We start from the raw sequence: 14,270 nt of genomic DNA on the forward strand, positions 1-14,270 counted from the left end.
ATTTTGTCTTTTTATTTCATGTGACAAATTCATTTCTTTCAAGTTTAAAATGATACTGATTTAAATTGTCACTTATGTTCAACTTAGCAAAACAAATATTCCATGCTTAGTTGCACTTGAAAGATGGATATGTAGTTTGATGTAAATAAAGGTATGTAAGGCTTTTTACATAATAAACACTTTGCAAAAAAACACTTGGTAATCCCTCAACATTCCCGAAATGTCATTCTTCAATTGTTGGAATCAATGAAAAATTAAACACCAATTGAATAGTTATTTGTACATATTTATTTCTTATATGTAAGTTAATCGCGTTATATGATGACGAAATTATTACAATTATAAAATGAAATAATTAAATTTGTGATTAGTCTTTGATATGGTCAGATCTGTTATAAATTTAAATAGGACTAGGCGGTAATTATATATGTATTTAAATAAAAAAATAAATAAATATTGAATTCCATTTAATAACATATAAACGAATATTCAAAATGTACTTACTTAAAGTCACAGATAAATAACAGTACCTAATTGTACAAAAAATACGAGTATCATTTTTAAGAAACTAAAACAAGCTTAAAACTAAAAAATAAATATTTTTACAGTATATTCAAATATAGAATTATGTAATTATTATTACAGTAATAGACCTTCTTTAACAAGCAAGAAAATTGAAGCATCTTTCATTGGAAGAGATGGTCTACTACACTATAAAAAATGAAACAGACACAGATAAATAATACCTATGATGCTGACTAGATAGTGCTACATTGATTTTGAGCCAGCATTGTTTAGAAGGTTGGGTAAATTGAATATTTTTTAATAAACAATATACAGGTCACATCCAGGATACGTCACCTCCACAAATTACATAATGCAACGTTCAACTGTGCCGTAAATAATTTATGGTCATGATATATTCTGTTAAACCAACCAGTCTTTGGTTTATGCTCTTCACATTCACAACAAATAAATAGAGGGTATGCGACAAAGCAGATATGATCTATCACGAAAGCTCAGCGCATTGTGCAGAGCGCAGGTCTTTGCTTGTATTGTCTTCAGTCTGTAGAACTTATACTAACAATAAAAAATATATTGATCTGCGACTCAAGCACGATCAAACTTAAAACAATTCCCAAGGACAGTTCATATCAACTACGAGTAGGCACTTTCTGACCTTCAATTTGTTCAAACTAGATGTACACAGGATTCTCCTGGCCGGTCAACAACCGGAACATTGACGTCGGCATCGTCTTCATTAGGATCTGGAAATAATTCGAATCAGTAACCGTTTCAAAACTTTCAAACTCGACAGCGATTCACAAAACGAACACCGAGCATGCGTCTCTCTAAACTCCAAACATTAAACGACACCTTAGAGATTAACAACAATCGACAAGATTTACAATTCCTGTTTAGACCCACAGTTTGATTAATTTCGTGACTCACGCGTTTAAAGTAGTGATACTTACTTCACCTACAGATGTTGCCAGCAGATTTACGATTTTTTCATGTGGAACTGCTACAACGCTCTGGTTGTTGATTTCGATTATCCGATGTCCAACTCGAACGCCTCCTCTCTCCGCAATGCCACCTCTTAATAAGCTGCATATCTACAAACGTTCGTCAGAGACGTACTCTCGAGAAAACGAAAAAGCCCACTTACAACTCCGTTTTGAACACTGAAGCCTAATTGATACTTTGTATCTGGTCTCTTAATTTTAACTTCAACTACGGGGGCACAAGGAACGACAGTTAATTTTACGACAGTCTGATTTTTTGAGTTCTTAATGTAATTCTGACATGTAGACAACGGAAGGCCGACAAGACTGACTCCATTGATAGCGATTATCTGATCGCCGATGTTGAGTTGACCGCAACGCGCGGCTGCTCCGGCCGGAGCTAGGTTCGCAATCACGACGGTCGGCAACATGGAGCCCCAACCGGATTCCACGATCACCACGCCCAAAATTTCGCCCTTGGCCTTGGGCACCACCACCTGAACGGAAACATGAAAATTTAAAAACGTTATAACACACGATCAAAAAAATTTAGGACTCCAGTTGGCCACGAAAAAGTACAGTTCACTCGTAGATTGATCCACACGACTTTAACTGTCAAGTCAAAAACAAGTGGACCAATAGTTTATGCTTTCAGATACTTAAAAATATCTTTTAATAGAGCTGTTACGTTGTTTCACGCGAACGTAAACAGTTCCCCGGCGCTGTCAACGTTGCCTAAGCTGGCTTGGTTCTGTCTTTTGAAAGTCAAAACCGATAAAAACAAGATTGTTACGAACGTGTGTCAACCCAGGACCCAACTTTTTGATCGTACTTTGTCTTAAAAAATTGATCGACCGAGACAAATCACCGGCGCCAGTTCTGTAGATACCTCTTTTTGCATTTCTTTCTTGGCAAACATTTGGAGTTCGTCTCCGAAAATCTCTTGCGAGTTGAGTACCTCCTGATAGTCCATCTCTTTAACGAAACTGTGATCTTCGATGCCGTTTGCTTTCAAGAATTCCATGTAAGCCACTTGGAAAGCTTGGCCTATTGATTGAGCAATGAATTGGGCTTCTTCACTTTCGAAAACGTGGCAAATCATTTTTGGTGTCCTATTTATTTTTGGGGCGTCTTCCATTTCATGGGGAACGAATCGTCTACGGGCCATTAATACTACTAAATCGCCAATGTCGGCAATGTAAGAAATCGTTCGCAAAGCGTGATCCATCATTATTTCTTTCAAATCCGTATTCAAAACCATTATCTTTTCGGTCGATATAAACAAATCGACTTCGGTGCTTGGCTGTGTTTCACCATCGGGCGCCTATTAAAAAAAAAAAAAAAGTAAAATTGAAACAGGTACTTTCGACGACCAAACCCAACGTGTGACTGTTACGTAACAAGAAAGTAACACCGTCACGTAACGTACTTTTTTCTAATTTGCTGTTTTAACAAAGCTGTGAACGCATTCAGTTTGAAAACCATTAACACATCCGAAATCTGGAAACTTTTTTCAGTTGGTAACACACATTTCCGGCAGCAAATTTACTGTGGTATTCTCTGCTATTTGCCGTATTTCTGGATAATTCGTCTTTAATTGCAATTTCACTTGCGAAAAATGACAATTAAGTTTAGTCTAGATTTGCATTAAAATTTTTACTTTAATACATATCAACTTTGAAATAAAAATGTCACCAACTGTCACAAAATTCCCTAAATTGATTTTATTTGTAAAAACATGCAAATTAGAAAAAATAGCATTAAAAAACCCGTTTTATAACAAATACACTTATTCCCTTAAACTAGATCCATTACGTTAAATACTGCAACTGACTAAAGAAAAATTATTCCCATATAATCAAACGTATTACAAATAATTTCTCAAGTTTGACCATGAATAATTTTCTTATTGCCAATCTGCTGCATTTCTGTCGAAATCACGAACGTCTTTGTGAAATTTGACACTGACAATACAATTTTGTGACATTTCTCAGTCTTGTTTCCGCCATCAAATATGAAAATATCTATAATTGATGTTGTTTAGTTGAGTTTTTGTGAGTTTTATGTATACTAATTTTACATCATATGTATTTTAGTTTTTCTTGTTTTTCTCGGTAGTATAAGAGATAAAATCTGTACTTAACGCCGTAAAGACTTATTCAAGCAGTCAAATTATTAAATTTCCCTCGATTCGAGCGTCGAACGAAGTCAGCCGAAGTGGTCTCACTTTTGTGATGACAGATGTCAACGCAACTGACATATGATGACATTTAATCTCACGTGACACAGGTTTCATATTGATTAGTTGTAAAATCATCTAATTCGATTAATTTCCATTTTAGTTTGTCCAGTGTCTGGATATCACAGGTAAAAATTTATTTAACGCCATTTACGCAAAGAAAAAAATCTAAATCGGCTGTTCGTTTAAAAAAAAATACAGACTATAAAGGTGTTTTTTAATATTTGGCGTCGAAGTTGATGTTAAAAAGGCGATTGAGAAAGCACCACTCGTGTAAAAGCGTAACATTTAAACAGCTGATCCGCGATCCGTAAAGTGCATTCACAATCAACTCTTCAACGCCAAAATTTAAAAAACACCCGTTATGTATTAATTTAGTTTTGATTATTTGAATTAATTTGAGGAGTAGCAGTTGTAAAGAGTTTTAGGAACTATCAAGTTCAAGTACATTTTCTTGAAGGTCTCATTTGTTATATAATGGGGGTCAGAAAAACCTAGTTTTCTTATGACATTAATTTTTTTGGACGCTCGTTGTGTTACGCTGTGTGATACAATCTGTACGTAGCAGTCGCAGTTTTGTCTTGTTTGAAAATAGGTGTAGTGTTTTCGACTTACCAGTGCCTAAGGTACCCAGGTAAGCAGCATTGAAAGATAAAAATTTGTTAGTATGTTGGCAAAAAGACAGACAGACAGAGTTAAGGCCGGCCAATTTATACAAACCAGTGTGAAGGAATCGTCGGTCGTCGATTTTGACAATGATTATTAAAATGAAACGTGTATCAGTCTACGTATTGGCATGCATTTTGAACGATTTGTACTGGTCGTAAGGAATTTTCATTTACATAAAATCGACACATCAAACGTAAAAAAATGTGCTTCAACAGACCTTAATTTTTGTAACTGCGACTTCGACCATATTTTTCTTGAGTCGTTTGCGTCGTTTTCGACCCCCTTCCTCATCCACCTCAACCGAACCAAGAAAATGCAGACGAAAAACTGTTCCAGTAGCGCCCACTCCCAATGGTAACGTATTCGGATTGAAGACTCGAGCTCCTACAGAATGACTTTTCAAACATTGCAATTTTGTCGAATTTGTTATGCGAGTTAATTACGAAGAAACATCGATTTATACAAAATAGCAATGTTTGGAAAAGCTCACCCGATACAGGCTGCACGGCAGTTTCAGAAATTTGTTGCGGTTCTGGTTCAACTGCAGGCTCATCGTCAAAACTAGCGCTTTCAGGAATGTTCGGGTCATATTGGTGCCCATAATTTTGTATCATTTGGTTGGATGCCTCCTGCAAGTTTACCCTGTCATCTGTGCCACACTTAATATGATTTTCACGCACAATTAATCTGATTTCGCAGTGTTACTACTCTTATTCTATTTCTAACAACAGAAAGAGTTGGGCAAATATATAAACATATAGGGCCATTATGGTAATAAAAACAACATACAAGAGAGATAAAACTCACATAATGACCTTACACAAGTGCAGTTGTCTATGTACACTTTAATAAGAGAACATCCAAAGCATAAACGGATAGAAGGGAGTGCGACAATGTGAAATCCAAGTATCAGACATGTAGCAGGCAACCAACCAAATAGAGCACATTAAGCGTGCACAACGGCACTGCGAAGTCGAGAGTGGGGGAAGGGGTCATGTGACAAACCTATACTCTTATACTCGCCATAATTTCCATCACGTCACCCACTATTATAACTAAATATTTTACAAGAGGATAAAATAGAGATCCATCCGTGCTGGTTTTCTAAAGACATGCCGTTTTCATGCCTTTCATTATTTCTTTCAATATTACTTTTTTCTTTTATGCAAATGAAAATGTACACGTCAATCTTACGATGTTGGATCGAACGATTTTATTAATCGTAAGTGCATACAGATTCTCAAAGGGATCTTCAAAGTTGTGGCATGCATTACCTTAATTCGTGATACCGCCTCTTCCGCTTGCATCATCCTTGTGGTTTTTGTGGGTTGACCCTCACAAACTAGTTGTGTAGAACCCAAATATCGCGCTCGAAATAGAACTCCTTCTATTAATACTGATCGTTGAATAACATCTGGAAAAGAATTTCCATATGCAGCAAAACACATATTCCACATCTGTTTAAATATAAAAAACAAAATCACGGTTCATAGATGTCGCTATACTCGTCTACCAAATCGATACAAACCTAAATACACAATTTTTTGATGAATCGGCACTTAGGCGTGTAAAGACTTGGATTATCCTGATCACGGAATGTTATGATTTTTGTTTGTGTCGTCCCACTTATTTTTAACTTACCATAAAATTCCAAATGTATTGCAAGTTAAATAAAGTAGTTATTTTATAGTAACTAAAGTAGACCAAAATAAGATACTTACCTTCTTTGTTTCTCCCTTTCTTTTTACTGTCTTTCTCCTGAAAATAAAGATGCCTTTAGAAATATTTTATAATTAAAATGATATGGCTTGCTGAAATCAAACTGCAAATGCATATTTACAAGTCAATTAAGCATGAACCAGGGATGCAATATGTAGCTTCTTCCATTCAATTTATCTCATTTAAATAATATAAGAATCGACTAAGCGTTGTAAAAAATACTTTTTCGGACGATCGACGCGTTGAATCGTCAAAGTATTTGGTACATCGCATCGCATGCATCTAACGCAGATCATTGTTGAGAGTTAGTGTGTGACTATTGTTAGGAATCTATCTGCAAGTCATTACGGGGAAATGTCAATTGAATCGACTTAAATGTCATAAATGAAAAAGAAACTTTGTACAAAGCTAAAACTATTCTAGTAGGATCTATACATGCCAGGCTCACACCTTTTTAATTTTACTTGACGATATGGATCCCTTCTGACTTTGGGGCGATTGGCTTTTTTCAGATACAGCTGTGGGTGAGGAAGGGTTTGAAATTTGAGGTGGTTCAGTAGGAACAAGGGGTAATGTTCCTTCATCCATTAACATTTGTTTGGGATTGGAAAGACTATGTGAAGGCATTATTGTCCGACTTTTAGGTTTTCTCCAACCCTACCAATATAAACACATTCGGTTAAGGGATATGCTCGTAAAAATTCAGCTAATTAACTCGGTTAAACGTTACTTTACTATGACCATCACCACATTTTCCTAACCTAGTTCTGTTGCAAAAAAAAAAAGTTAAATATTCTCATGCACATCACTGGATCTGTAAGACAGGATTTTCCTCGCTACTTTGAGACGTGTAAACTAAGAGAAAAGTTTGTAGAAAGAACACGTTCAATATCTTAAATTAATCTACGGTGGCAATAAAAAAAACTAGATTTGTACCGACCTGTATGTGAACAATTTTTAACTAAACAATAACAATAAAATGAGGTAATTTATCTGTTTACAATAAAATTCTGACGGACCAAGAAACGACTGTTTATCCGCATCGATTAATCCCAAACAAAATTTACCTTCTCGTCGTAGAAACCTTGATCGTCGGTTCTCTGTTGACCTAACAGCCTGTCAGTTTCCAAATCCGTGTCGTTCTCTTCTGGAAAATATTTAAACAGTGATAAAACTTGACGAAAAATATCGTTTCTACCTTCTTCTCCGCTGTTAACTTTTCTGTCCGAGTCGCCACTGGCAGCTGACATCCCCCTTTGTCTTAAAAGAAAGAAAGCACACAATAAACAATCGCGACGGATAAACACCGAACGTTACCTCGGCACCCAAATCGGGCTAACCGCGTTTTCTTCGTGCTCCTCCTTGGGATGACACTTCAGGGGTAGCGTTTTTGTTCTTTGCAACGTCAATCTAATATCTTTAATGGCTGCTTCCACATCGTTAGATTTTTCATTTTGCAAAAGGCGATGCGGTGCGGGTGCTGGAGGTGGCGGTGTTTTTTCTACGGAAAAATTGTCCTTTTGCTCACAGAAAAATACAAAAAGCATCATCTATACCTAGAGAGTCCATCTGGGGCAGAATGTGCGGATCTTCGAAGTTATTAATGCAACCGTTCACGTCGTTGGGTGAAACGTTAACGCAATCTTCATTAGGCGACAGTCCGTTTTCCTGACTTTTGTTATTGCCTTGTTTTGATTTACAAATCCCTTGATTGATTTCCCGTTCAATTTCGGTGATCTGTCGTTTCATGAGCATTACCGTTGGATTATTATTGTCAGTGTCACTCGCGTGACCTGACGACAAGCCATCCTCAAGAACAGGCATACTAGAGTATAAGCGTAATGAATCACTTGGAATTGCTAAGTCTGTATTTGATCCTGGAAATGACGGTCTCTTAATCGTGATGCGTTTTATTTGTGTTGTTGTGCAGGATAAACACCGAAGGGAGTGTGTACAGTGCACAGTAAACAAACGCGGACAAATATTCCCGACATAAAGGAGACGACAGCGAACTTTTTAATGACTAGTGAAGAATAACAAGAAGCACGTAACAATTTTTTTTTCTGAATACATTTTTCCGCGACGGTAAAACGAGAGACTCACCTAGCAGGCCACTAGAAGGTCCCAAATCATTTTCCATTAACATTAATGATACTTCACTATCTAAATCACCACAGTTCGAATCGCAATCGGTAGTTTCTGGCGATAAGGTGAAATTTCTACTGTGTCCCACTTGCAATCCGACTTCAGTTTCGCCCAAATCACCACTCGAACCTGTACCTATAGAGAGATCTAAAAAGTTATTTTCATATTCTGTCATGTCTTGATCCTGAAAACAACGAATTACATGGGTCAATTTTGGAGTCGACTTTGGCACAGACTTGTACATTTGTTACTGGATTGTTGAAACATTTCCTCGGCGAATCGATTCGCATACAGAAATCGCCTTGTTCTCGCCCTTTGGCTAATCTTTGTCCGACGTAGGAATTCCCGGAGTCGCCTCCTTGACGTCTCAATTCGTATTCCAAATCTTGAAACTCGACTTCCAATCGGTTCTCTTCGTCTGGCGGTGGACACTTGAAAAATTCCTCCAACACCTTTCTAGTTTCGGAAAATTCGTACAAATAGTCGAACGTGGATGTTGTCGTACTGGTGGTGGTCGTCGGAGGGGGTGACGTCTTCTTCTGGGGGAACTCGTTAGTATCGTGAGCGGAAGTGGAGTTAGTTATCACTCACGTTAAACACGTTGTTTTCAGCAGTGGGACTGACTTCATTTTCGTTAGGACTAGGTGTGAAAACTACTCGCTGAGGAAAACCCGGTCTGGGGGGATAAACACTTGGAGAAGCTAATAAACTCTGTGCACTAGGAAGTTGCGGGTGCGAGAAGTTGGTTTCCATTTGTCTGGGGCCGTATCTACGCGGTGAACCTTCGTAGACAGCAATCGGCAGATTTCCTATGACTTTGGTAACTTTTTCGCTATCGGTGTCGCTCGAATTGAATAGATTTGTGGCAGTGTGATTGGAATGTTGTTCATTGTCGATTCTTTTATTCTCGTCTATGTGCCAATTTTCTCCGATATCGTCGAAAACGACCACTTCTCCTGGAAACGTCATGGTCATAGGACTGGACACTTTATTCTCAATATCGGTGGGTTCTCTCTGTTTTTCATTCTGCTGGTGTGTGACGGAACAGACTTCCGACGAGAAAACAGTTTCGGTGTATTCCCGCGAGTTTTTCAATTTTTTAGCCTCATTACTGCGTCCCCGTAACTCCCAAACGCCTTGTCTCATTGGTGATTTTTGTATTTTCTTTTCACCATCTTCACCCACGGTTGAATTTCGCGATTTTCTCACCGCTTTACTGCGACTTTGGGAAAACAATTCTCTACCACCGGCAATTTCGATTATCCTAAAAATACACCAATTCAAGCGGCGACTTCAACCCCGGCAATAACAATAATCGCACACGCAAATGATCTACCTGGAATCGCGTAATTTATACGTTCCTCCCGTGTGTTCACGTTCTATTATAACATCTTCGTCATCAGTGGAGTGCAGTTGACTCACATTATCTCTAGTGATGTTACAGGTGCTATCGGCCACCCATCTGACAAACCAATTCTAGTCAGAAATTATGTACAAGTACATATCGCGATTTTTTTTTAAGAATGTCCGACCATTGACGGTGTACACAAATCGAAAGCAATTTATCAACAAAGTAACTGTCAAGACCAGATCACCAGTTAAATATCGAGTTGTAGGACCGTTCAAATTTTGCACAATGGGCTAATATGTGCTCGATACAGCTTGTTCAATGAGATTATTGGGATTATTACCTGTCATTGTCACTGTCGATATTCATGACAGTATTCGCAGTGTTTTCTGTACAGTCATTTTCATGTCCCGGCGCAATTATTGGATTAAGATTAATATCACTTCTTGGTCGACACTTTGGGAATAATTTGCTAATTTGTTCGGTATTTTCACTTACATCCACATTATCTAACGTGAGAGTCAAACTTGTCATTGCTACTTAAATAAAATTTCCATTGATTTAACGTCTCTCAATAAACCTACGGATTATTGCCATTTTATTTATAACTTTTTAAAGCACAACGACTGAACTCAAGGAAAACAAAACAAGAACAAGCGAATCATCAAGGAAACACCCCTTTTCCCCTTGTGATAATTTAAATGCGGCCAAAATGAAGGGGAAGTAAATGAATCATCACAACCGAGAAGCACTTTGTTGTTGTTACCACTCGGATAGAATTTCAATTATTTACTTCCGCCAAATCATATGCAAAAAATTAACAGAAGCATGCGGTACTTGGTAACAAAATTTTTAAATGTGCACGTTTATTTAAAAATAGACCACCTAAAACACGAATTTTAGAAATCACTATTGCCTACTCGTCATAGTTACCTATGCGGTGTTTTTTCAACTGTTTCAACAGAATTTAGCGTTTATTTTTTAAAAAAGGATTATATTTCACGATCTTTTATCAAGCTTAACGTGATACTTTTCATATTTACATGCCGTCAAATACTCGCGGTGATGAAAATCCAGGATACAATTTCTCACAACTGAGCAGTTCCAACCCAAAATCAATATTTGAACAAGCGGCGCAGAAAATTTATTATATAACAGGAACAACCTTTAAATACTTTACGGATCGACACTATCGTAAATGCGGCTTTCTTATTCGGTTTTGATTCACACACGGAATTACATTTACCCTTTGTCTGTATTTTCACAATTTTAAATAAGAACCGACGCCATGCGCTAGTTTCGCGACGTCGCAATATGTTTAGTCAATGGTAAAATTATTGAACGCATGTCTCATTATTATAACATTAATACATCGATGTGATTTCAATGTTGTACACCGTATTTCATCCGATTATAAAATTATCACGCGGAGATAAAAAATTATAAATCGAATAAGCAAAAATTAATATATTACAGCAAGCAAAACGACGAAAAATAAATAATAAAAACTTGTCTGATTTAAATCAGCAAATGCGAACACTAGGAGGTTTAATTAAATTAAACAACTATCAGATTTTCTGATATTTAGATGGAAACATTATCGTACGCCACTGCATAAGTGACAGCAGTACGATTTAGGTTAATTAAATAATTGTACACACATTTTAGGTTACCTTTAAGGATCTTTGGTGGCTTGATGAGCGAATAATACTTTGTTTGACGTTAACTCTTCAATTTTCAACAACATTTTACGAGTAAATAGCAAATACCTTAAAGAAACGAGAACTGACACTGAATAAAACACCACAACGGTCATGCCAACCTGATAACAAAATAGAACTAAAAATCGCACGACCACTATTCAAAAACCAATCGCTACCGCATTAATTTATTGACTTATTACATGAAAGAATTACAATCTGTAACGAACAAGAATTACAAACTTCACGCAAATACGAACGGAGTGTAAAAACTTTTATTACTTTCATATAAAATGAGATACATCAGTTGGATGAATGTGTAGCTTTAGACATCATACTTTCAACTCTGTTTGCTGTCTCTCTGACGACGTCAGATAATTCCGGTAATTCAGGTAGATCAAGTGTAATATGTGCAGAAAGTCTTTTATATACAGAATTCCCATCAGCTTTTTTTTTACGGGACTCTTCATATTTCAGTTGCTGTTTTAAGAAAATGGCATTCTTTAAATTATCTTGGATGTTCTTAAAACTGTCCTCTGCTTTACTCATTGACTTTATAGCGCTGCAATGAAAAAAAAATGTATCACTGTTATTCTGCCATTGTCCATAACTGACCTCACAGCATATTCTATATCATAACAGTGGCCTTGCAACTCTTGATGTAAATTGTTAACATCTACTCTTCTATCTACCATTGGATTCAGTGCTTTTCTGACATGTTCTTGCAATCTGTAGAAGGCTAGAGATGGTTCATTTGCCACTATATGCATGTTTTCTGATATCCGTTCTGTAGCTGAAGCAATTATTTTAGGTTTGAGATAATGAAATTTTGAATATGTACCTTTTCGAACTTTGACTTCCAAGTCAGAGTCGCCGTTGAAAGCCATCGTGGCAATTTTTGCTCCTTTTTCACTTTCTGTCTTACATTATTTATGTTTTGACAGATCAGATACCAATAAATATTGGAAGTGGTTACAGAGCCGCACCACACCTGTCAAATGACGAGTTGGACGTGGCTTTACGCGTGGCTCCGCGTGGCGCTTTCACTTTAAGATCAAGTTGTCGAGTAGGTTTAGTTGTCGACAGGAGGTTAAATGTTTATCGTGCTTTTCATAAATCAGTAACTTTGTGACCCTCTTAGTAGTTATTTCAGCCAAGTTAGTGTTATAAAATGTCCAAAAGTGATCACTTTCATTCATATTATTGTAATTTGCAGGATGTTTAAAGCACTAGCCACAGTTTTTGTAGCAGTCCTGGTTGTGGTTTCCTGCAATCCAGAAGAAGAAGTAGGCCCGCGACTGTTAGTTTCTAAGCAGATTTTAAACAAATATTTAGTAGAAAATAAGGACATTGAAGTGAAATACACATTATATAATGTTGGGACAGCAGCAGCTGTTGGGGTCCAACTGGTAGATAATGGTTTCCACCCTGAGGCCTTTGATGTTGTTGGGGGACACTTATCAGCAAGATTTGACAGAATTTCGCCACAAACTAATGTGTCACATGTTGTGGTTGTGAGGCCAAAAAGATATGGTTACTTCAACTTTACCAGTGCTGAGGCCACATACAAAAATGCTGATTCTTCTGTGGTAAGTTTTGAGAGGCAGTTCTTTTTCATGAGAATAATTTTGACTGGTACAGGTCCAAGTTTCACTGAGCACAGAACCAGGAGAGGGTGGAATTATTGCTTTCCGGGACTATGATAAAAAATTCTCTTCTCATAGTTGGGACTGGTTAGCTTTCACTTTGATGACAACTCCATCTTTAGCTATTCCATTAGCTTTGTGGTATGGCAGCAAGAGCAAATATGAGAAACTGGTCAAACCAACAAAGAAAAGTCATTAATCATGGAATTAATTTTCTGATTCCTTTTCTGATTTTGTTTTTTCACACAGAGAACAAGTTGTTTCATTTAGAATACTTCCAAGTAATTTATAATTGTTGTAATTTTTATTAATAAAACCCTTTTTCACAATTCTGGTCTTTCTATGAAGCAAATAAATACCATTTCATTATTCCTAAACATTTTATTGAAAAACCTACTATAATCTAATTTTTATTGCAACGGATTTCAGTTATTTATTGAAATTGACACAAAATCGACATATTTGTTTGGTACAATCAGTATAATACATCAGATTTTTTGACGTAACAGACTAGGAAATAATCACCTGAAATTACATAACTTAAAATTATATTCAACATGATTGTAAAGATTAATAAAAAGCATTCTGACAAGCTTTAAACAAAAAAGGGAGATAAAATAAGCATGTATGAAAAAAAAGAAGTAACTTAAATTCTTATCGGAAATGTCATTACTGTCAATTTTACTGTTTTGGGATTAGTGATGATCCGAGAGAGGCGGCATATCCCTTAATCCAACCGTCTAAATCTGGTGGTAACCTTAATTGTGGTAGACCAAAGCCGTCTCTATTTAAGTATTTAACAGAGACGGCTTTGGGTAGACGTAGAACTGACAAACTTGGAACTCCTGTAAGTTATAAAAAAATATCTTCTTGCGTTTATTGTGGGGTCATTCACGTGTTGAATTGAGTATTACGAAGAGGAAACTTATCAACGGGATAATTAACGTGTCACATTCAGCTTCATGAGTACCTACCAAGTTTTGAAAGGCAATTCCTCTCCATAACGTTGGCTGGTATTGGCTCAAATTTTACTGAGCACTGAACCCGGAGAGAGAAAACTATTGTTTTCAGTGATTTATAACAGCAAATTCTCTTGTTATAGTTGGGATTGGTGAACTTTCAATTTGATGACAACTCCATCTTTCTTTAACTATTTCATTGTCTTTGTGGTAAACCAACAAAGAAATGTCACTAATCGTCGAATGAATTTTCATTATCTGGTTTTGCTTCACACAGAACAATTAATTTTTTTCGTACTTTCGATCATTTTAAATCATTTTTCTGTTCCGGAATGTTCCC

The 14,270-nt window shown here is 36.7% G+C and overlaps 3 protein-coding genes across 15 annotated transcripts; 1 reads left to right on the forward strand and 2 right to left on the reverse strand.

Moving 5' to 3' along the window:
• Positions 1-450: 450 nt before the first annotated feature.
• Positions 451-11,460, reverse strand: LOC138139707 (uncharacterized). 13 transcript variants are annotated; one of them, XM_069060129.1, is made up of 19 exons: positions 11,299-11,459; positions 9,969-10,205; positions 9,614-9,739; positions 8,869-9,541; positions 8,514-8,813; positions 8,236-8,461; positions 7,689-8,009; positions 7,450-7,633; positions 7,331-7,392; positions 7,200-7,279; positions 6,583-6,789; positions 6,135-6,171; positions 5,688-5,827; positions 4,904-5,042; positions 4,631-4,797; positions 2,395-2,829; positions 1,670-2,002; positions 1,476-1,616; positions 451-1,268 (listed from the first exon to the last, which is right to left on the reverse strand). In XM_069060129.1, exons 2-19 carry the CDS (start codon positions 10,157-10,159, stop codon positions 1,197-1,199), a joined length of 3,834 nt encoding a protein of 1,277 aa, XP_068916230.1. In that variant the 5' UTR covers positions 10,160-10,205; positions 11,299-11,459; the 3' UTR covers positions 451-1,196. The 13 variants fall into 13 exon arrangements, with proteins under 13 accessions (XP_068916230.1, XP_068916232.1, XP_068916231.1 ...); XM_069060131.1 differs by having other exon boundaries at positions 8,520-8,816; XM_069060130.1 differs by having other exon boundaries at positions 7,200-7,276; positions 8,514-8,816.
• A 126-nt stretch (positions 11,461-11,586) lies between these two features.
• Positions 11,587-12,309, reverse strand: LOC138139727 (BLOC-1-related complex subunit 8 homolog). The gene is made up of 3 exons (XM_069060169.1): positions 12,167-12,309; positions 11,941-12,118; positions 11,587-11,887 (listed from the first exon to the last, which is right to left on the reverse strand). The coding sequence occupies exons 1-3, from the start codon at positions 12,210-12,212 to the stop codon at positions 11,629-11,631; spliced, it is 483 nt and encodes a 160-aa protein (XP_068916270.1). The 5' UTR covers positions 12,213-12,309; the 3' UTR covers positions 11,587-11,628.
• A 33-nt stretch (positions 12,310-12,342) lies between these two features.
• On the forward strand, positions 12,343-13,300 carry SsRbeta (signal sequence receptor beta). The gene is made up of 3 exons (XM_069060164.1): positions 12,343-12,482; positions 12,542-12,914; positions 12,967-13,300. The coding sequence occupies exons 2-3, from the start codon at positions 12,543-12,545 to the stop codon at positions 13,168-13,170; spliced, it is 576 nt and encodes a 191-aa protein (XP_068916265.1). The 5' UTR covers positions 12,343-12,482; position 12,542; the 3' UTR covers positions 13,171-13,300.
• Positions 13,301-14,270: the final 970 nt, after the last annotated feature.

The sequence above is a fragment of the Tenebrio molitor genome, chromosome X (assembly GCF_963966145.1).
Source record: "Tenebrio molitor chromosome X, icTenMoli1.1, whole genome shotgun sequence".
Taxonomy (NCBI): Eukaryota; Metazoa; Arthropoda; class Insecta; order Coleoptera; family Tenebrionidae; genus Tenebrio; species Tenebrio molitor.